This window comes from Terrapene carolina, unplaced genomic scaffold, assembly GCF_002925995.2.
Source record: "Terrapene carolina triunguis isolate 2854851 unplaced genomic scaffold, T_m_triunguis-2.0 Scaffold132, whole genome shotgun sequence".
NCBI classification, from domain to species: Eukaryota; Metazoa; Chordata; order Testudines; family Emydidae; genus Terrapene; species Terrapene triunguis.
The window spans coordinates 4,268,317-4,289,845 of record NW_020664483.1 but is presented as its reverse complement, the minus strand read 5'-3'; the positions used below and the strand labels follow the sequence as shown (position 1 = coordinate 4,289,845).

At 41.5% G+C, this 21,529-nt stretch overlaps 1 protein-coding gene across 2 annotated transcripts in view; it reads left to right on the top strand.

Moving 5' to 3' along the window:
* RIN2 (Ras and Rab interactor 2) overlaps nucleotides 1–21,529 on the top strand; it is a 113,781-nt gene that overhangs the window by 59,856 nt on the left and 32,396 nt on the right. For both annotated transcript variants that reach the window (XM_026653198.2, XM_029911908.1), the window contains 4 exons: nucleotides 3,812–3,906; nucleotides 13,527–13,719; nucleotides 16,285–16,396; nucleotides 18,503–18,575. In XM_026653198.2, coding sequence (XP_026508983.1) covers nucleotides 3,812–3,906; nucleotides 13,527–13,719; nucleotides 16,285–16,396; nucleotides 18,503–18,575 — 473 coding nt within the window. The remainder of the gene's footprint in view (nucleotides 1–3,811; nucleotides 3,907–13,526; nucleotides 13,720–16,284; nucleotides 16,397–18,502; nucleotides 18,576–21,529) is intronic.

Sequence of the window (21,529 nt, the reverse complement as noted above, 5' to 3'; positions counted from 1 at the left end):
AAACCAACAACAAAAAACCCCAAATAACCATTTCTAGCCCTTATTGTGCAAAAAACAAAACCAAAAAAACTGCCAATCCGAGGTTAATCCATTGCACTGCTGCCTTTCTGAATGTGCAGACAGATTGTTCCAGTGCCTCTGCTGCTGCTCATTGCTTTTTCAAACAGTAGGAAAATGGAAACAAGCCACAATCTTTCAGTTTTCGGTTCTCTGCAATGATAGTGAAACTGACAAAAATAGTTCAGTTGCACTCTGCTGCCTCTTTGGAAAGCTCTTAGCAACAGCAGCAGCAGAGATGATCAGTTGAGGTATTTGCTGGGGAGAGAGACTCAAAAATGAAGGATGTAGGAAGGGCAGAGTAGTGGAAACACCGATATTCCAGCCAGAAAGCTGAGGGAGGAGGTAGAGTAGTGGACTCACACGTCTCTGTTGGAGCAGTCAGGAGACAGAAGGGAGGTATAAAGTACTGGAACCTTGAGAGAGAATTCTCCTTCATTCTTCCAGAAGTCAGGCAGGTTGGGGAGGGAGAGAGAAGGTGCATGAGTTTTCCAATTTATCAGACACCTACTAGCTGGAAGCTGATATGAAAGACGGAGCCCTGGAACATTACCCTTTCCCTATATCTTGATGGGGTGGGGAAGGATGGTACAGTAGAACTTCAAAGTTACGAACATCTTGGGAATGGACGTGGTTAGTAACTCAGAAATGTTCGTAACTCTGAACAAACATTATGGTGGTTCTTTCAAAAATTTACAACTGAACATTGACTTAATACAGCTTTGAAACTTTACTATGCAAAAGGAAAAATGCTGCTTTTAACCATCTTAATTTAAATCAGGGGTTCTCAAACTGGGGGTCGGGACCCCTCAGGGGGTCACTAGGTTATTACATGGAGGGTCGCGAGCTGTCAGCCTCCAGCATTTATAATGGTGTTAAATATGTAAAGAAGTGTTTTTAATTTAAAAGGGGGGGTCACACAGAGGCTTGCAATGTAAAAGGGGTCACCAGTACAAAAGTTTGAGAACCACTCATTTAAATGAAACAAGCACATAAACAGTTTCCTTACCATGTCAAATCTTATTTTTTAAACGTTCCCTTTATTTTTTTAGTAGTTTATGTTTAACACAGTACTGTACTGTATTTGCTTTTCCTTTCCTTTCCTCTCTGCTGCTGCCTGATTGCATACTTTCCGTTCTAAATGAGGGGTGTGGTTGACTGGTCAGTTCGAAACTCTGGTGTTCATAGCTCTGAGGTTCTACTGTAACTCATTTGCTGAACAGTGGAACTCTGAATCTCTTGTCTGTGTCTGCAGCTAGAAGAATTAGTTCTCGGGAAAAATTTCCCAGCCTTGTTATTTGAGTGCACAGATGATGAGATAAGTTTGGGTGAGGGGAGAGGGAAGCACTCTGTGTGTATTTTGTGCATATCTGTATAAATATATGCGAGATTTTATTGTGGGAGAGAGACGTGGTGACAGAAAGAGAGACAGAATATATAATGGAGGAGGTAGCGTTAACAATTTAGGGAAAAGGAGAAGAGAGAAAGAAAAGTGGAAGCAAACCTTGAAGACAATTCATAAAAAAGATACACTATGATTTATTACAGGAAAGAGAGGAAAAACTGGAGTGGAGTCAAGAACAGCAAGAAGGTTATAAAAGCCAGAGAAGTGCAGTAAGTCGTACTGGTTGTGTAGGACTTGGCATATATATTTCTTGACTAGTTTAGCTGATGAGTAAATCTAGCCTGGGACTATGGTGATCTGAGTTCAATTCCCTGCTATGTCACAGACTTCTGTGTGACCATGGCCAAGTCACTTAATCTCTTTGTGGCTCCGTTCCTCACCTGTAAAATGGGGGATAATAGCACTTCCCTGCTTTGCAGAAATGCTGTGAAGATAAATGCATTAAAGATTATAATGTGCTCAGATACTGTGATAATGGGAGGCACATAAAATAGATAATACCTCAAAGGGATCACTCTTCCTCGTGGCCTAGGTCTATCAAGGACTAGCCTGCTTTTTTCCAACCAACAGGGATGCCAATTATTTCTAGGAAGCGTCTCCCACCTAGCACTTCCCGGTAACTGGTTGATTGATAGGCTTGTCGTTCACTGTTTATAACCTCAGAAATACATGACCACATGCTAGAATTGGATTAGGTTTGGCCAACTACATCTTTTAGTTTAGATTTTCAACTATGGAAACAAGGACTCTTTATTTTAACCATATAAAGCAGGACTACCTGGGCTGGATTCATCCCTACTGTAAAACCGGGAATGAATTTGGCCCCATGTATTAAAAGCCAACCGAATACACAGCTCTGTTCTTGGCAGTAAAGATGCCATTTCCATTGGTGTGTAGTGCACAAGAGGTGGGTTGCCTCCTAGTGTAGGGTGAGAAAATGACTTCAGTACAATTTCACTGTCAATGTGGCTACTTCTGATGCCTAGAGACTCACCTTGTTTTTTCCCAATTCACTGTAGTGAGTCAAAGGATGCAATATGCGCATTTTCCTTAGTCAACACAAGGAAAGTCTTTCTTTTGTAAATTCTCAAAACAATGGTACACTGGTACTTAAGATTACTTACTAGGATTGTGATCCTGAAAGGGAAAAAGCCTATGAAAAGATAGAAGGATGTACTGTATTTCCTGTAGTTTTATTATATAAACCCTGGAACCTATAACAGGACTGGAGAGCTCTAATCTAAATGTAGACTGAAACTTTGCCTTTGGATTGATCAAATTAATAATGTGCAATAAAAGAAGGCATGCCTGTCTGAGGTCGGAGGAAAGTCTCTTTGTGATTATGATACAATGGGGGAAAATGGTATTTGGTAATAATAGTACAGCACTTTGAAAACACTGTTCTTGTAAGGCTACCTATATTACTGAGATCTTAAGATATTGCCTCTTATGTGATGATGAAGAAGATAGCTTAGAGTTGGGTTGGAAAGGGTCTGGGTTTTGTTTTGTGGGGTTTTGTTTGTTTTTTAAAGCTTTGCTTACTTTTGGCTATTTTATTTTTTTTAAAATCTGACTTCTCCTGTATTTATTCCATCTCACTTGCATCATGTACCAAGCACACTTTGATGCTATCCCTATGGAAAGTATAGGGGACTGAATGATTATGACTTGTAAACTTGATGGGAGAATCAATTTCTGCTGTTTCCTAGCAAAATATTTGCAAACATTGGATTCATATAGGCCATAATTCCCATAGTTGCTCAGTCACTCAGATTTCCCAGTAACCCTAAACTGAAGTCTCGTTCTGATCCCTCTGTTAAAGTACTGGACCACTTCATCATTTAATTAATAACCGGTCTGTTCAGATGCAGTCCAAGAGTTAGTGCAAAAAGTAATTACTCTTTTATTTGTGCAAATATATTTATTTTTGTACCAAAGAATGCTGAAAATATGGTTTTGTGTATCTGTGAAAGAACTTTTGAAGTTTGTGGGGTTTTTTTAATGTTTTTGTGGGCCTTTTTTTTTAAATTGTAGAATTGAATGTTACTGTAGTCAAACCATGTGGGGTTTTTTTTAATTAATACCTTACTATGTTTGTGCCTATTGAGACTTCGGTATTAATATATCTAATTAAAATAATAAACTGATGTTATATACTGCAGTTAAACTTCAATTGTCCTGCCTCCAAGAACAAGTACAGTCTGTCCCTTACCCTTATTTTTTCTATTGTAAGGGAAGTCCAAATAGAATGGGATAAAAGGTTTGTAATGTCCAGTGACTAAACTTGTCCATTCTGTTTCCACGCCTCTTCCGCTTGCTTGACGTCATACTATTTTTGTCCCTGTCTAGCTCATTGACACAATTGCCTCAGAAATTGGAGAACTGAAACAAGAGATGGTACAGACAGATCTCATGCTGGAAGATGGATCCACTGATTTGCAAAGGTGATTTAAAAGTATAATATACCGGTAATAGTTCCTGGCAACATAAAGCCTATTTTCACCGTGCTGCTTTATTCGGGAAGCTGACATTTCTGTCATATTAATTAGCTTTCCTCCTGCGAACACAAAATGTTGTAGGTGCTGTGTAGATCAGTAATGAAGGCGTTTGCCTGTGAGCAGTGGGAGTGTCTGCTGATTATGTTGTATGTGTGTTTGTTTTAATTTCTTTTAGAAGCAGTTGAACTTTGTGCACTCCCAGTTCCTTATAACAAACAACAAAAACCTAGGAAACAGATACACTTTTAAACACGGAAACTACTAACATTATTACTGCTGGTTGTGGAAATGAATCTAACTTTTACACTGTAAAGTGTTTTAGAAATATTCTTCGCTCCAGTCAACTTTGTGAAGATTCAATGGAACTTTCATACAATAACACATGGTAGTTTTGCCTTTACAGGTTAATAATAGTAAAGTATCAACTGCTATAAAGTGACCCACGTTATTGAAGTATTTGTGAGATATGTGTGAAGTTAGTTTAATTGAGACAATCTTTAAATATATGGACAGTAGACTGATGAATTTTGGGAAGGCTAAGAAAGATGTTACAGTACAAATAAAGTTCTGACTCTCTTTTTAAATGAAAGACAGAGTGCAGGTGTGGGTTATTATAACTGTTAATCTAAATCTATTGCTTTCTGTTGTCAAGCTAGGGAAATAGATAGTGTATGGTAAATATTAGGGCCAGACCTCTTTGGTTTTATCTTTTTTAATGTCTTTTTTAGCAGTATTGATATCTAGAAATGTTTGACAATTCAGTCCATGATGTTAAATTTTAGGGGATTTTTATTCCTCCTAAAAGGTGAAATATTAGTTGTGAAAGGAAAGTAACAGATCCAGACCTTTGAGTGTATTGGGTAAATACGCAGGTTTCTAACTAACTGATCTTTTTTAATATGCAACCTTGTTGTAGCTGTGTTGGCCCCAGGATATTAGAGAGACAGAGATTAGAGGTTATATCTTTTATTGGTCCAATAAAAGATATTACCTCACCCACCTGGTCTTTTATAAGGCAGTGAAATGACCTCTTATTGCAGTACCTATTCATATCTCTGTAGCTAGTGCTTAGTTGCTGTTTTCATTGCAGATGCTCATTCAGGCATCTATAACTTGATACTTGAATTTGAATCCAGAGAAAATGTAATATACAAATTGTGAGCCAATAGAGGTCTGTGTTTGGTTTCCTTTTAAAAATGATTTAAATCATCTTAACCGCTTTTCAAATACCCAGGATTTTAGAAATGTAGCAGCTGCAAGTACCTGTAGTTGTGTTCTAAAACCAGCTCCAAAGAGATGTTCAAATTGTGAAGTTTCAGTTTCCATTCATTTCAGCAGTTGTGTGGCACAAAGAAGTCTAAAAGAGATGTAATCAGCATCTTGGGGAGTGTAGCTAGTGTTGCCCCACCTTCTGTGAGTTGGCTCCCTTCATTAACAGGCAGGAGGGGGAAGGGCATACAGGGGCAGCAGTAAGGAGCGCCACAAAGCCCATTGCTCTCCATGCTTTCTGAGCCATCCTGCTTTGTGCCTACAGGACAGCTCAGGGGTCTTCTGTTTGACTGCTGCTATTCTGTCCGTCCGTCCCTCTCCCCCACCCCCCGCTATTGTTCTGATAAGGCCAGAATTTGGCCCTGCCTCTTTCAAATGGAGTCTCATGTAGGTTTTTTTTTTTTTTTTTTTAACTGATTAAGTGAGACTGGCAGCCTTATGTCTAAATGTGTTTTACATTTGTCAGGGCCAATTAATAATGTATTTAAATACTTTTCATGGTGTGGTATTCTAAGGTATATTGTCCATATTAGTGTCATCTGGCAGAGATATATTTTCTTTTTTTAAATCAGTGGTTCCATTCATTTCCTTCCAATCATAGCAGCATGGAGAAAATTCATCACAGAGCTACCTCTTCCTGAGTGGAGGAGAGGAAACAGTCATGTCTGCAGCTCTGTTCCCTCTCCCCTCCTTCCTCCCCCAACCTTTCCCTGATCCCTGTGGATAGGAGAGAAGCAGGCTGGGAGAATGCACATCACCACTGTTATATGAGGAACTTGCTGTCATACGCTACACTGGAAAGTTATGCAGCCAGTTGCTGTGTTGACTGTTGTGCAGCCCTTCCGCTCTAGTGAAGTCCCCTTGAGGAGCTGGGGCCCAGAAGTTCTGATGACTAAAGGAAGAGCTGGCAGCAAGTCTTCATTAAGCTGCACTGTCAGGGAGGTGTGAGGGCCCCAGAGTCAGATTCGAGACACGGGGGCCTCTGTTTGTCTCTCTGTCTAGAGACCATGATACCCTTCATCCTAGTATCCGAGCATCTGGGGAGTGGAGATAAAGTAAAAGTGGCCTGGAAATCAGTTGAGGAGTGGGACCAAGAAAGAAAGAACAAATGCGTCAGCAAGCACAAAATAGAGGGTATGTCTTTGGTGCAGAGGTAACTCAGGCTCTTACTAAAGCGTTGCCCCAGCCGTCCTTCTGTCCATACACATAGTTCTCTCATCCAAATGAGGTGGTGTCTTGAACCTGGGCTAGCTGGTCTGTCTGGAGCTACAGCGCTACCCTTGGGCTGGTAACCTGGCTACACAGGCTAAACCACTCAGATTGTTAGTCCTCCAGTGCCTTCCCACAGTTCCCCCTTGTGCCCAGAAGGACAGACAAGTTCTCCCCCGGTTTACTGAAAAAATGATTGAGTGGTTCAGCTTATTGCAGCATGGAGAGCTGTGGGATTCCAGTAACACACTGGTGAGAACAGTGCCTGTGAGAACACAGTAACTTGGGTAGGAATTTGCAGTGTGCCTGCTCACACCTGAGCTAGGTTAACCTGCTGCTCAGACCCAGGTGCTGATCACCGAGTTAGCTCTGCAGTGAAGACATACCCAAAGTTACAGAGTAGGGGAAAGATGCTGTGTTTTATGTGCAAGCTTTAGAGGGAAAGCTCCACTATCCTCTTCGGGTTTGTCTTGGCTGGGGCTTTGCTATAATGACACTCATCCGAGCTGCACCAGCACAGTCCCTAGTATAGGCAGACAGTGATGCAGAGCACTAGTGCAAACAATTACTTCATCTGTCTACACTCCAGGTTGGACCAGTGTAGCTACACTGATAGCTGTCATTGGAGCAAATCCTTAAACAAGGCCTTAGACTTAGGGCACATCTAAACTGCCTATTAGTTTGGACTACAGGGTGTGAACAGTAGTGAGCACCAAAGTGCTTTGCTGTAACTCCCCCATGTGGACGATGCAGGCATGAGCTAAAAGGTTCCTAGTTCTCATTAACAGTCCTCTTCAAACAGAATTTCATTAATGCGAAGTAGGAATCTTTTAGTTCACACCTGCAGGGTCCACGCAGGGGAGTTACAGCGCAGCACTTTAGTGCACACTGCTTTTCACACACCCCAGAGTCTGAATTGCAGAGCAGTGTAGATATGCCTTTACACAAGGCCTTAGACTCCAGGAAGGGACAGCAGCTCAGTTATTGCTACTACAACTACAGCAGCATAATTCATGTCTCTGAAATATGTGCAATCAGTAATGGCCCTTTGCACTACAGAAATTTTAATCTGTTTATCATGAAAGTTGAACTTACAAATGTAGAATCATGTACAAAAAAACTGCATTCAAAAACAAAACAGTGTAAAACTTTAGAGCCTACAAGTCCACTCAGTCCTACTTCTTGGTGAGCCAATCAGTCAGACAAACAAGTTTGTTTACATTTGCAGGAGATAATGCTGCCTGCTTCTTGTTTACAATATCACTTGAAAGTGAAAACAGGCTTTCGCATGGCACTGTTGTAGCTGGCATGGCAAGATATTTACATGCCAGATGCGCTAAAGATTCATATGTCCCTTCATGCTTCAACCACCATTCCAGAGGACATGCTTCCATGCTGATGATAGGTTCTGCTTGATAATGATCCAAAGTAATGCGGACTGACACGTGTTCATTTTCATCATCTGAGTCAGATACCACCAGCAGAAGGTTGATTTTCTTTTTTGGTAGTTCGGGTTCTGTAGTTTCCGCATCAGAGTGTTGCTCTTTTAAGACTTCCAAAAGCATGCTCCACACCTCGTCTCTCTCCGATTTTGGACGGCACTTTGATTCTTAAACCTTGGGTTGAGTGCTGTAGCTACACCTCTACCCCGATATAACGCGACCCGATATAACATTAATTCTGATATAACGCGGTAAAGCAGTGCTCTGGGGGGGCGGGGCTGCGCACTCCGGCGGATCAAAGCAAGTTCGATATAACGCGGTTTCGCTTATAACACGGTAAGATTTTTTGGCTCCCGAGGACACTGTTATATCGAGGTAGAGGTGTATTTTTAGAAATCTTACATAGGTACCTTCTTTGCGTTTTGTCAAATCTGCTGTGAAAGTGTTCTTAAAATGAACATGTGCTGGGTCACCATCCAAGACTGCTATAACATGAAATATATGCAGAATGCGGGTAAAATGGAGCAGGAGACATACAATTCTCCCCCCAAGGAGTACAGTCACAAATTTAATTGACGCATTGTTTTTTTTAATGAGCATTATCAGCATAGAAGCATGTCCTCTGGAATGGTGGCCAAAGCATGAAGGGGCATATGAATGTTTAGCATCTCTGGCATGTAAATACCTTGCAATGCTGGCGACAAAACTGCCATGCAAATACCTGTTCTCACTTTCAGGTGACATTGTAAATAAGAAGTAGGCAGCAGTATCTCCCGTCAATGTAAACAAACTTGTTTGTCTTAGCGATTGGCAGAATAAGAAGTAGAAGTGAGTGGACTTGTAGGCTCTAAAGTTTTACATTGTTTTGTTTTTGAGTGCAGTTATGTAACCAAAAAAAATCTGCATTTGTAAGTCACACTTCCACAATAAAGAGATTGCACTTCAGTACTTGTATGAGGTGAATTGAAAAATACTATTTCTTTTGTTTATCATTTTTACAGTGCATATATTTGTAATAAAAAATAATATAAAGTGAGCACTGTACATTTTGTATCCTGTGTTGTAATTGAAATCAATATTGAAAATGTAGAAAAACATCCAAAATATTTAAGAAATTTCAATTCATATTCTATTGTTATAAGTGCGATTAATCGCAATTAATTTTTTTGAGTTAATCACGTGACTTAACTACGATTAATTGACAGCCCTACTTTTTACAGTTGAGCTCACAATTAGGGTAAATTTGTAGGCCCAGTTATTACAGTGAACATGGATTAAATTTAAAGATCACTTTAAGGTTCTTTTATGCTGCCTAGGTGGTATATAGGGGCCTTCGTGTAAATGGGAATCAGACCCACCATCCTGTTTGCAACAGTCCCGGGAAACAATAAGGACTCAGTTCTGAATTTCCTAACCTTTGTGGGTTAAACTCATTGTTATATGAACAGCAGACCAGCCAGATCTCCCGTGTTTGGGGTGTGTCTGTCCTGCCCTCTTGCTCGGAGAAGATCATTTTCTGCATTTTTTTTCTCTGGAAGGGATAAACTGTCACAGTAAAGCTTGCAGGATTTAAGAAGAGACTTGGCCTAGGAATGGGCAAGAACCTTTAAAGATTGTATAATCCCCCATTTGTATAAGAGAACAGCTATTCTTTTGTGCCCTCTCCTGAAAAAGTGTCTTTTTCTTAGATATCACTGATTTCATATTAGATTTCTAACTACAGGTGTGTTAAAATCAACACTGGTTGATTTCAGTTTCTGCACTTTTTGGTGAGGGTTTCAGTGGGGCTTTCTTGGCTTCACTGCCCAAGAACTGTAATTTTGATTTCCAAAGCCCAGAATGCTTAGCCATGGCTGCTAAGCACAACAAAATCCTGTTGTTTTGGTTTGGGGTTTTTTGTGTCACTTCCCAGCCTAACAAAGAGAAATATTGTATGTGGAGGTGGTCTGTATTTTTACTGCCGGAGCAAGTCATCTGAGCTTAAGCAGTGATGGGCAGCGATCACACAAGCAACTAAAGGCCTGATCCTTCAGGTAAAGAAGGGCCTGCAGAGGCCTTAAGTGAACTGATTATGGGGGACTAAGAATGAAAAAACCAGAGTCAGGAGTGCAGGTTACAGGGGCAAAGCAAGAGATCCAGAGGGGATTGAGAAACTGACGAAAAAGCCACTACGGCTGACAATCCCAGGGGAAACAGACACATTGGGTGGCAGAGGTGTGCACATGGATGTGGACACACATTCCAGCCCTCTGCTTACAGGCAGTAGATCATACTGATTACAAGTTTCAACGTGCGCTGTGGACTTATTACCATGAGTTAATTGTAGTTAGGATACAGCTAATTATTCATTTCAGCTCTTACCTTCCAAGTATTTCCTACATAATTGTGGGGTTTCATGAACATAAACAAACTAGGCAAAATGTCTGGTTTTCTTTAGTTCCCATGTGAGTTATGCTGAAACCTAGGGAGAATATAAATCTTTCTAGGGGGATTTGAACATAATCAGTGCAAAACATACCAGAATCTATAATAGTTTTATCTCAAACCTACAGAACTTCCATGCAGATTTTTGTTTGCTTTGGTTTTCTGGTTTACTTGGCACTAGTCTTGAATATCAACAGAAGACAGCATTATAAAACACCGGGAGAGTCATTAAATAGTAAAATGTAATGCATTTTAAAAATTAACTTGTGTGGGGTTGATAAGATGAGTCACTGCTGATCCTGCTCTGAAGCATTAGTTCATGTGAATAAGAGAGAGCATTTGGTAGGTGTGGAAAGACACTTTACACTGATGTAGCCATAATCTTTTGTCTCTGTGTGAGAGGCCAACATAAACAGCTGCAGTGAGCTTCTGCAGTTTAATTTTGTGTATCTAGGTCACGGAGGTGTGGACACCTATACTATGTTCCTTCCTGTACCTGGCATGTGGAATGGTTTGTGTGGATAGAGCTTTTGATAAACACACTCTGGCTTAAATAAGTAGGTGTCAAGGTTAATCTTCTAATATATAGCATAAAGAGCGTGTATGACCATGCGTTTGGAAGCATTAAGATCTGAGTTGCTTTTAATCCACTGGTAAATAATAAGAATAGACGGACGGGCATACACACACGCACACACACGCACACACACACATACATATATCTTGGCACTCTTTATATATAGTTACTTAAGCAAGCAGTAAAACTCACTCCCTCTGCCTCCACCACCCGAGTAGGCAAAAGGCAATTGTCTTGACGTGGTTAAGTTTGCAGCTGATTCTATTAAAAATATCTTCTTTAGCCCCCATATAACTCTGGCTTGGAAAATTCATTTGGCTTGAGTACTGCTAACTTGCTCTGAAGGCAGAAGCAGAGTTTCTGCAGAAAATCTGTTAGACTCTTTGAGTTACAGCCTCAGAAAACATTACCGTGATCACAGAAGTCAAAAATCTCTGTAACTTGTTATAACTTATCATTTGTTTCTGGCAGCACCAACAGCAGCCTAGGTGTTTTGCAAATATAAAAGGGACTGTCTCTACTTATAGCTTGTATTCTAATGTAACAAGCAGAGATGGAGGGTAGGGGAATGGGGAAATGCAAGCCAGGCAGCTGGTGATTGGACACATTGTGGTAATAGAAAATTTTAATGACTGTTGTAGCTCTTACTTGGCCATGCAATAAGAGTGAGTAAGTCCCCATCCCTTCTCCCCTTCCCCCCCAATTTCCCTTCTCAGACTTTGATCATAGTGGGGAGAACCCGGGACTGTTTGTCCAGCTGTCCTGGCTGTGAGCAAGTAGTCAGGGAGTGGGGGAGCAATGGGGTGTGGGGCGTGGCTCTGCCCCTCCTGTTCTGACTGGAGTAGCTGGTGGGGTGCATAGTGGAGAACGAGCTGCTCCATGAAAAGGGGTGAAGCAACTTACTCCCCCTTCAGAACAAGCAGGGAGCATGGAGGAAAAGTGACCTACAATTTGGTCCCTGATCTGCTCCTGGGGTGGCACAGCTACGTGCCAGACCTTCATACTCAGGGCAGATCGTAAAGTCACAACGTAGTCTGGTGTGACTGGTAGGATTGAGAGCCATGTTCTCTCATTCGGAGGGAGAACATCTCTGCTCTTGATCTCTAGGGCACACAGCACTTGTGCTCAGAGTTTTCCTGTGCCTGGTCTAATTTCTGCATCAGGAGATCAGTTACCAAAGTAACAGTTCTGTAATTGTTTCTAACAAGGGAAGAATTACAGGATGTTCTTTAGTTGGGAAATAAGGAAGGAGTGCAGACATTTATGCGCAAGCCATACTGCGTGTTCAAAAGTTTGGAATTGATGAAGAAAATTGGAATAAAACAACCATACAGTGCTGAGTTCATTTTGTTTCTTTGCAAGCACATGGTTTTAGTATGTAGTATCAGCAGCCCCAGTGTATGCTGTTATTATTCAGTTAAACAAGTATTTTAATAACTTGCTACCCCGCCACTAAATAAATTTAACTCAGGATAGCTTGCCAAGTTCTCCTTTTAGGGCCAGCTTCTGCCTTCTTTCCCTACTTAGAAAGAATTAAGTGTCAAAACCAAAGCACTTTAAACTTTATACATCTATTTATCTGTTTACTTTCAATTGTGAGGCAAGGACATTTTTAAGGTAGTGATGAAAGGCCTCACTTTGACACACAGTAAAATGTTCGATAGAGAAGCTGGAAGAAAGTGGGTTTAAATTGCAGGCCATGTTTGTTTGCATTACGTTAGTACCGACAGGCCCTGGTTAGGATCAGAGTCCCATTGTGCTTGGCGCTGTACACACAGGAAGGACAAAAGTAGTCCCTGCCCCAAAGAGCAAACAGTCTTTGATTATGATAGAACACAACAGATGGGTAAATGGGAGGATGAGGGATTGGTGAAACAAGCCAGTTTTGCACTGTAAGTGATAGTCACAGCTCATTGTGGTCAGCTGGCAGCATATTGTAGGCATCATAGTCAAGGTGAGTCTTAAGGAGGATCGTCTGAATTTTTTTGGAAGGGTTTCTCCCATGCATAAGGGTCACTAAGGGAGAAGGCAGAGAGGTGTTTGAAGGAGAAGCTGAGTGACAGGAGCACTAGATTAATAGAGTGGCTAGTTAGGGGGAGCCTAAGTCATGAAGAGCCTTAACAGCAAAGAAAAGAAGCTGGTGTTTCATGTGGAGGAAAAGGGAGTGCCAGCTGAGTGGTGCAAAGAGGGGAGTGCCACGGTCAGAGCACTGAGCAGCATTTTGAATGGACTTGAGTGGGGCAAGGTTTCTGCAGGTTCTAACTTTTGGGATCCAGATGGGAATAAAAATATCTGAATAACAATAATAAAACTCTTAACATGAACATAAGAGAGGAATGGATTTTAAAAACAATACCCTACGTAATATAGACAGGCATGCATATGGGTGTGTATAATATCTCCTTGTAGTTAATTGCTGGACTTCAAAAGGCTATTATTCACCAGACAGTAATGTACTATAACTTGCTCTTAAAGAGAATTTGTGGTCAGTACTAGTGATATGAAATCTCAACAGCAGAAATACCTAGTAAGGGGGATACCCACAGTGTGGTTATTTAAGAGAATTCCCTGTTTGTAGAATTGTTTGTTCTTTGAGAAATGTACTTGCCTACATTTTAATTGTTGTTTAATTCTCTTCCTCATAGCCTAGTAAAGGACATGGATAATGTCTGTCCTGAGAAAAAGGATTTAAAAGGCTGTCCCCGGGACTCTGGCTATGACAGCCTCTCCAATAAACTCAGCATACTAGATAAACTTCTCCACACCCATCCTGTGTGGCTACAGCTTGGCCTGAATGATGCTGAAGCAGTGGAAATTCTGCAGTCCCAGCCTCCTGGAGTAAGAGACAAATCTTCATAATGTTTTAATTTATTTAAAGTATCTCTCCCTAAGGTAGCACACGCTCACCAGTGGGTTACATACATAAAAGGAAGCTCATCCCTTAGGGCCACAGCAGTTCGAGTCTGGGATGAGACATCCCCCTTATGGGATAGCCACCATCTTGGCTGATGCTTTGTGGATTGAACTAGGGCCAAAAACACGAGCTGATATAGCTACAGAGCCCTGCCTCTCTAGCTGGGGCTGTAGAAGACTCATGTTCTCTATGGATCAGGCACAGAGGAGAGACCTGTAACGCACACTGACCAATGGCTCACACTATTATTAGATTTGCTGGGCTGGACCCTGGGCCCAGCTAAAAAATCTCCCAAGGCGAGGGAGCTCTCGGCTAGTGTAAAGCTGGAGTAGCCAATTTGTTCTCTAGGTGCACCCCACCTCCTGGCCCAGGGGGCTTGTCAGAGGTGGGAGTGGGCAGGGTGGAGTGCAGCTGTACTCCATTAATTCTTGGCTGGTGTATGGGCCTTGGGGACTCTGAGACTCCAGATCTCTCTAGCCTGTGCTGGAGCTGGATTAGATGCAGCATGTTAATTTGGGGAGCCTTATCTGGCTCTCTGATAGCACCTCATCTTTCTCCTACCCTCAGCAGATCTCTGTGCAGGAAAGAATCTGACCTGCTAGGCTTACAAGCGCAAACAAAAATCTTTTTCTAACTATCAGCACATCACACTTGGCCTAAGGCCTAAAAGGGCCATCATCAATTTGAATAGCTCATTTCTGTCTGAAAATGTTGATCTTCCATTATTATGAGTAATACTGTGCCTAAGCTGAAAACAGTTAGTAGAAAACCATTTTTCCTCCTTTTGTTTATTTTGTGCCAGTGACAGCATTTGTGTACAGTCAATGTAATTGTTTCCCTTCTACAGTCAGGCTCCAGTCTTTCAATGAGCTCCGTGTGGGTGGACCTCAGTGTCCATGTGGAGCCCTGTTGACTTACATGGATTATTCCTCAAATATGTGAAAAGCAGCTTTCAAGAATGGGACCAAAGTTAGTTTCTTTCTCGATGAAAAGCCCCTTATAAACATTGGGAGGGGAGCAGAAAAGTGCTTATAAATCCATTTAAAAAAACAAACCTTCAATTGAAGTGAATTTCGGTGGGAATTGGGCACCTTAACTCACTTAAATTCCTTTGAACATCCCAGATTTAGTTTTTCAACTCTCTTATCCCTGTAATCAAATCAAAATTGACACTTTATTAAACATATTTTGGGGGATTGAAATTTGCATTCTTGATTATCGCTATTTACATCCTCAAATATTTGTGTTGCATTTGTGTTTTAAAATGTATAACCCTGGAAGTTGAAGCTAGACAAATTCAAACTAGAAATAAAGCTCACTTTTTTTAATAGTGAGGGTAATTTAACCATTGAAGCAGCGTACAGATGGATACAGTGGATACTCTGTCACTTTGTCTTTTAAAATGAAGATGGGATCTTTCTAAAAGATGTAGTTTAATTCCACCATAAGTTATTGGATTTAAGAAGACAGGTTAGTAATGGAGAGCGAGCGAGATCACTTAATCAACTGGATATAAGCAAATAATATGCATTTTAATACAGCTAAATATAAACGTAGACCACTGGGAACAAAGAATGTAGGCCACACTTACAGGATGGGGGACTGTATCCGGGGAAGCAGTGACTCTGAAAGATGTGGTGTGGAGGATAATTAACTGAACATGAGCGCCCAGTGTGACTCTGTGGCCAAAAAGAACTAATGCAATCCTGGGATGCATAAATGGGGGAATCTCAAGTAGGAGTAAACAAGTTATTTTACCTCTGTTTTTGTCACTTGTGTGACCACTTATGGAATACTGTATCCAGGTACCCACAATTCAAGAAGGATGTTGATAAATGGGAGAAGGTTCAGAGAAGATCCATGAGAGTCATTAAAGGATTAGAAAACATGCCTGTAGTGATAAACTAAATAGATGGAGCTCTTTGTATCTAAATGGGGAACAAATATTTAATAATGGGCTCTTCAGTTTAGTAGAGAAAGGAATAACACGATCAAATGGCTGGAAGTTGAAGCTAGATAAATGTAGACTGGAACCGAGGTACACCTCTACCCCAATATAACACGACCCGATATAACGTGAATTCTGATATAACGCGGTAAAGCAGTGTTGGCGGGGTGGGGGCTGCGCACTCCGGCGGATCAAAGTAAGTTCGATATAACGCGGTTTCACCTATAATGCGGTAAGATTTTTTGGCTCCCGAGGACAGCGTTATATCGAGGTAGAGGTGTATACATTTTTAATGGTGAGAGTAATTAACCATGGAACAATTTACAAAAGGTCATGATGGATACTCCATCACTGACAATTTTTACATCAAGATTGGATGTTTTTTTAAAAGATCTGCTCTAGGAATTTTGGGAAAGTTCTCTGGCCTGTGTTATGCAGGAGGTCAGATTAGATTATTTTAATGGTCCTTTCTGGCCTTAATCTATGAAAAGCATCTATAACAAAGATTTCTAAAGTTTTATTTCTTTTCCCCTCTTGATAGATCTTTCTGGTTAGGAAATCCACAAGAATGCAGAAGAAAGTCCTATCGCTCCGTCTACCCAATGAATTTGGATCTCGCCTCAAGGAATTTGCAATAAAAGAAAGCACATATAGTAAGTCATGTATTATGGGAGTCATTTGCTATACTGTATGGGCCAGATTCACTTTGCATCGGTGAAACCCAGTGTCTGGGCTCTAGGCTGTAAGCAGCAAAAAAAATCAACCAGGGTCAGGGGAATAACAGTGCAAGCTGCCTACAACCCACACTCTGCTGTGGATTCCAAAGCCATCTGGGCAGACCTTCACGTGAGTGGGGCTGGCCCTGGAGAGGGTGGACAATGTGCAGATTAAGGCTTTGATTCAATGAGGTACTTAAAAACATATACCTAACTTGCCATAAGCAAGGGAGTAGTCCCACTGAAGTCAATTAGAATAGTCATATGCTTAAAGTTAAGGCATGTGCATAAGTACCATGCTGAATGGGGGCCTCACTGCTTGTTATAGGCAGTCTCCACTTGTGAGGCTTCCATAGTACCCCACCAGAATTTAAAACTGTCCTTCCCTGATGATGCCACCATCATCCTCCACCAGGTGACTTCTCTTCTGGCACATCTTTGCCCTGGGCACAAAGGAGAATCTGGGTTTATGTATTATTTTTAGTCATTTGTTTCTCAGATTTAAGAACAATTTTCACCAATCACGGGATCAGAAATGTAACCCCATTGAGAAACATTTCTAATAATCCTTGGTTTTCATGCTGATGCAAGTATTATTTGTTCCATGTTTAAGGTCTTGTCTAAACTGCCACTTTACAGCGCCGAAACTTTCTCGCTCAGGGGTGTGAAAAAAACACACCCCAGAGCGATGCAAGTCTCAGCGCTGTAAAATGGCAGTGTAGACAGTACACCGGCACTGGGAGCCGTGCTGGTAGCTCCTCCCCTCGTGGGGGTGGGTTTTTTACAGTGCTGGGAGAGCCCTCTCCCAGCGCTAGTGCCTCGACTACACAGCCGCGGCAGTGCTTTAACATTGGTAGTGAAGCCATACCCTTAGTTACTAGAAATAAAACATAGGCTGGGTTCCAGTAAGTTTCAAAACAAAGCTGTAGTGATCTCTATGAAAAGCGGGAGTGAAAAACAGTTCTAAGTAAAACTGAGAATAAAAAGAGGAAGCTGTATCTTCCTCAGATTGTAGCACAGTTTGGAAGCTGCAAATAGAACAAAGGGGTTATCTTAACAACATGCTGAAAACTGGGATTGAAATTGAGCAACAGAGTTTCAGCTAAGCAGCCTTCTTCAGGAATGATCTGTGAAGGAAAAGATATAAAGACCTTTATCTTTCTATAGTGTCCTTATGTGATTGAGCTTTTTTTCTTTCTCATGTTTATCCATTACTATTCCCCTGAATCTTTACTTACATGGCTTCTTTATTCAGAGTGACATTTACTACTGACAGGAATGGGTGGCTCCATGTTTGAAGTCAATGGAGTTGCACCAGCTTGTATTTGTATTTATCCGTGGTCTGTAAACATGTATTGATATCAATACAAAACCATGGTGGAAATTACATGGGAAAGGTCTTTATTATTTCTGTGCATTTAAAATAACAATGTTTAAATTTTTAGAAAAGTTCTAGTGGAACTTTATTAGAAAAAAAATATTTAGCTAAACAATTTGTAATAGCCATCACAAAGCATTAGTATGAATCAGACTTGGTTGGAGAGCTTTGTTAAAAGGGGAATGATTCATAGATTTGCCACCTATCATTACTAGTGGTTACTGTATTGCTGCTAACGTAATTGAGGCAAAAAATGGGTGCCAAGAGAAAGAAAGAAAGAAAGAGAAAGAAAGAGAGGTTTTGAATTAACTTGTCTATATTAGTACTATGAATAACACAAGGTCTCAGTTGTTGACTGGCTGTTCTGTTAGAAGTTGTGCAATTTTAATCTCCTTTGATTCATTTCCCAAGGATTAGAACATGTTTGGAATGAAAAAAACAAACCCACCTCCCAGACTATCGGTATGTTTACTAGAATGTTTTTGACCGAGTCACATACTCCTCCACACAGTTGTTTTTGATTAACAAAACAGTAGTCAGTTAGATGCTGCAAACTCCTTACTACGTACGCTGTGCAAAAGCCAGGAGTGTTTATATTAAGCCTGGTTTCTTGGAATGTGCATGGAAAGACTGATCTGTTTTTTTTTCATAATCTTTCTTTGCAGCCTTTTCTTTGGAGGGCTCTGGAATAAGTTTTGCTGATTTATTCAGGCTCATCGCTTTCTACTGTATTAGCAGGTAAGATTGTATTATGTTATGTTTTGAGTAGCGTTTGCTAGACCATCCTTAAAAATAAGTAACCGTCCATAAGGATTTTCTTGATTAAATATTCATCATCATCATCATCATCTCCCTTTGCCAAGGTTGGATAGGGTTGACTTCCATTGGTTTCTTGGCTTAGATAAGTACGTAGACTGCCAGCCACCTTAAGTCCTAGTATGAATATTACTAATCTATAAATATTAGTAGACTGTTTTAGAGGATAACTAGCTAAATATTACGAGAGCATGAACTGAAGCTAAGAAAACACAAAAGAAAGTCCTTGTTACCCACTGTCTTACGTGGCACTGACTAACAAAGGATAGTGACTGTTATTGCAGAAAGTAGTATAGAATACTTCATTGACTAGACAGGATAAATGTCTGTTATGCAACAGGACAGCCAAAAGGTTTGTAAACTGCAGAAAAAATGTGAAAGTTTTGACAAATTTCAGTGTTATGATTGTCTTGTTAAACCAGGGGTGGCCAACCTGAGCCTGAGAAGGAGCCAGATTTACCAATGTACATTGCCCAAGAGCCACAGTAATAACGTCAACCGCTCCCCATCAGCTCCACTACCCCCTGCTCCCAGTGCCTCCCGGCCACCGGGGATCAGCGCCTCCCCCTCCCTCCCGATCAGCTGTTTTGTGGGTGCAGCAGGCTCTAGGAGGGAGGGGGAAGAGCAAGGGCACAGCAGGCTCAGGGGAGGTGACGCGAAGGGGTGGATTGGGGGCAGGGCCTGTGGCAGAGCCAGGGGTTGAGCAGTGAGCACCCCCCGACACATTGGAAAGTTGGAACCTGCAGCTCCATCCCCGGAGTTGGTGCTGTGACGGGTTGGATCACAGAAACCCCCTTGGGAACTGCCACCTGATGTGCCAAGACTACTTCTATCCCTGTTTTCCCTGCCAGCTCAGGACTCCAGCACCCTGTCTTGCTGAGCCAGACACTCCCATCTGCTCCAACACAGACCCAGGGTCTGAATTACTTGCCCCAAAGCTGCAGGTTTACCTGAAAACAGCTCGCAGAAGTGTGCTTGTCTTTAGCACTCAGATGCCCAACTCCCAATGGGGTCTAAACCCAAATAAATCTGTTTTACCCTGCATAAAGCTTATATAGGGTAAACTCATAAATTGTTTGCCCTCTATAACACTGATAGAAAGATATGCACAGCTGTTTGCTCCCCCAGGTATTAATACATACTCTGAGTTAATAAGTAAAAAGTGATTTTATTAAATACAGAAAGTAGGATTTAAGTGGTTCCAAGTAGTAAGAGACAGAACAATTGTAAGTTACCAAGCAAAATAAAATAAAATGCGCAAATCTATGTCTAATCAAACTAAATACAGATAAGATCCTCACCAGTTTCAGAATGCTCCCTTTTACAGACTAATCTCCTATTAGCCTGGGTCCAGCAATCACTCACACCCCCTGTAGTTACTGTCCTTTGTTCCAGTTTTCTTCAAGTATCCTGGGGGGTGGAGAGGCTCCTTCTTTAGCCAGCTGAAGACAAAATGGAGGGGTCTCCCAGGGGTTTAAATAGACTTTCTCTTGTGGGTGGAGACCCCCTCCTCACCCTGTGTAGAATCCAGTCACAAAATGGAGATCGGAATCACATGGGCAAGTCACATGCCCATGCATGACTCAGGACTTGCAGGTAGCAGCCATTACCCACATGCTACCTTGAACATCCTCAGGTAGACTTCTTATGTGGATTGGAGTCTTCCAAGCTCTTTTGTCTGTTAAGTGCTTCCTGATTGAGCACCTAATTTGCACATTCCTTTCCCAAGAAGTGACCAAATGTTCTAACTAAGGCTACTTAGAAATGAAGCAATTATACAGCCAATGTTCATAACTTTGAACACACAAATGGTGCCTGCATACAACTAGGATGAACATAACCAGTAGATCATAACCTTTACATAGATATGTTACATGGCATATGTAACAAAACCCTATTCCAGTTATATCATACATACATTTATGAGCACACACCCCCCATAAAGCCTTATGGGGTACCCTGTCACAGGTGCCTATACAAGGAGCCACATATTAACCTCTGAAGAGCCGCATGTGGCTCTGGAGCCACAGGTTGGCCACCCCTGTGGTAAACAGTTGCCTCACTGGTTGTGTGTGTGTGTTGAAATGCCTGGTATGTGCCCCCTAAATTCCTTATGTGTGAATTCAGTACCTGTGACAAGTCCCAGATTGATAGCTCTGGGGACTCAGGTCCTATGTTTAGCCATAGAACAGGTAGAGCAAGGCCAAACTTCATCTCTACGGGAATCTGTTCTAAGGGCGGGGGGCGTGAAGAGTTCGATCTCCTTGGCTCACACTGCCAACAGGGTTGCCAATTATTGCTGGTTATGGCGGTGATTTATGGCAGTGTGAATATTTACCCCTGGAGACTGAAAGCACCAAGCTTGTTGTTGTTATTTACGTTATGGAGCACACAGAACCCCCAAGATCAGGACCCCATTGTGCTAGATGCTATAGACGCACACGGTAAAAGACAAGCTCATTCATGTAAATAACTTAACAGCACTCGGCAAGTGCCTGAGCCAGACTGGATTGAAACTGGTAACCTAGCAATGAAAGGTCCTCTATCTCATCCCCATTCACACTCTGTTTAAAATTCCGTTTCTACAAAATGGCTTTTAATTTGCCATATGGGGCTTTACATTATTTTTTGTTCGGTGCAAGGTTAAGCCTGAATCTCCAGTTAAGGCCCAGCAGTCGCATGGAATCATCCTGCCTGGAGAAATCAGAAATTGCAGGGGTGGATGCAAGACTGCACCGTCCCTGCAGCTGTACACTAATTTGCAGCCCTGCTTCCTTTCTTGCTGCAAAAGACAAAGAAAAGTGAGGAGAAAACGGAAGGGTGATGCAAACCCACACACAGCTGTAACTATTCCAAAATGCTACTCCTGGATATTC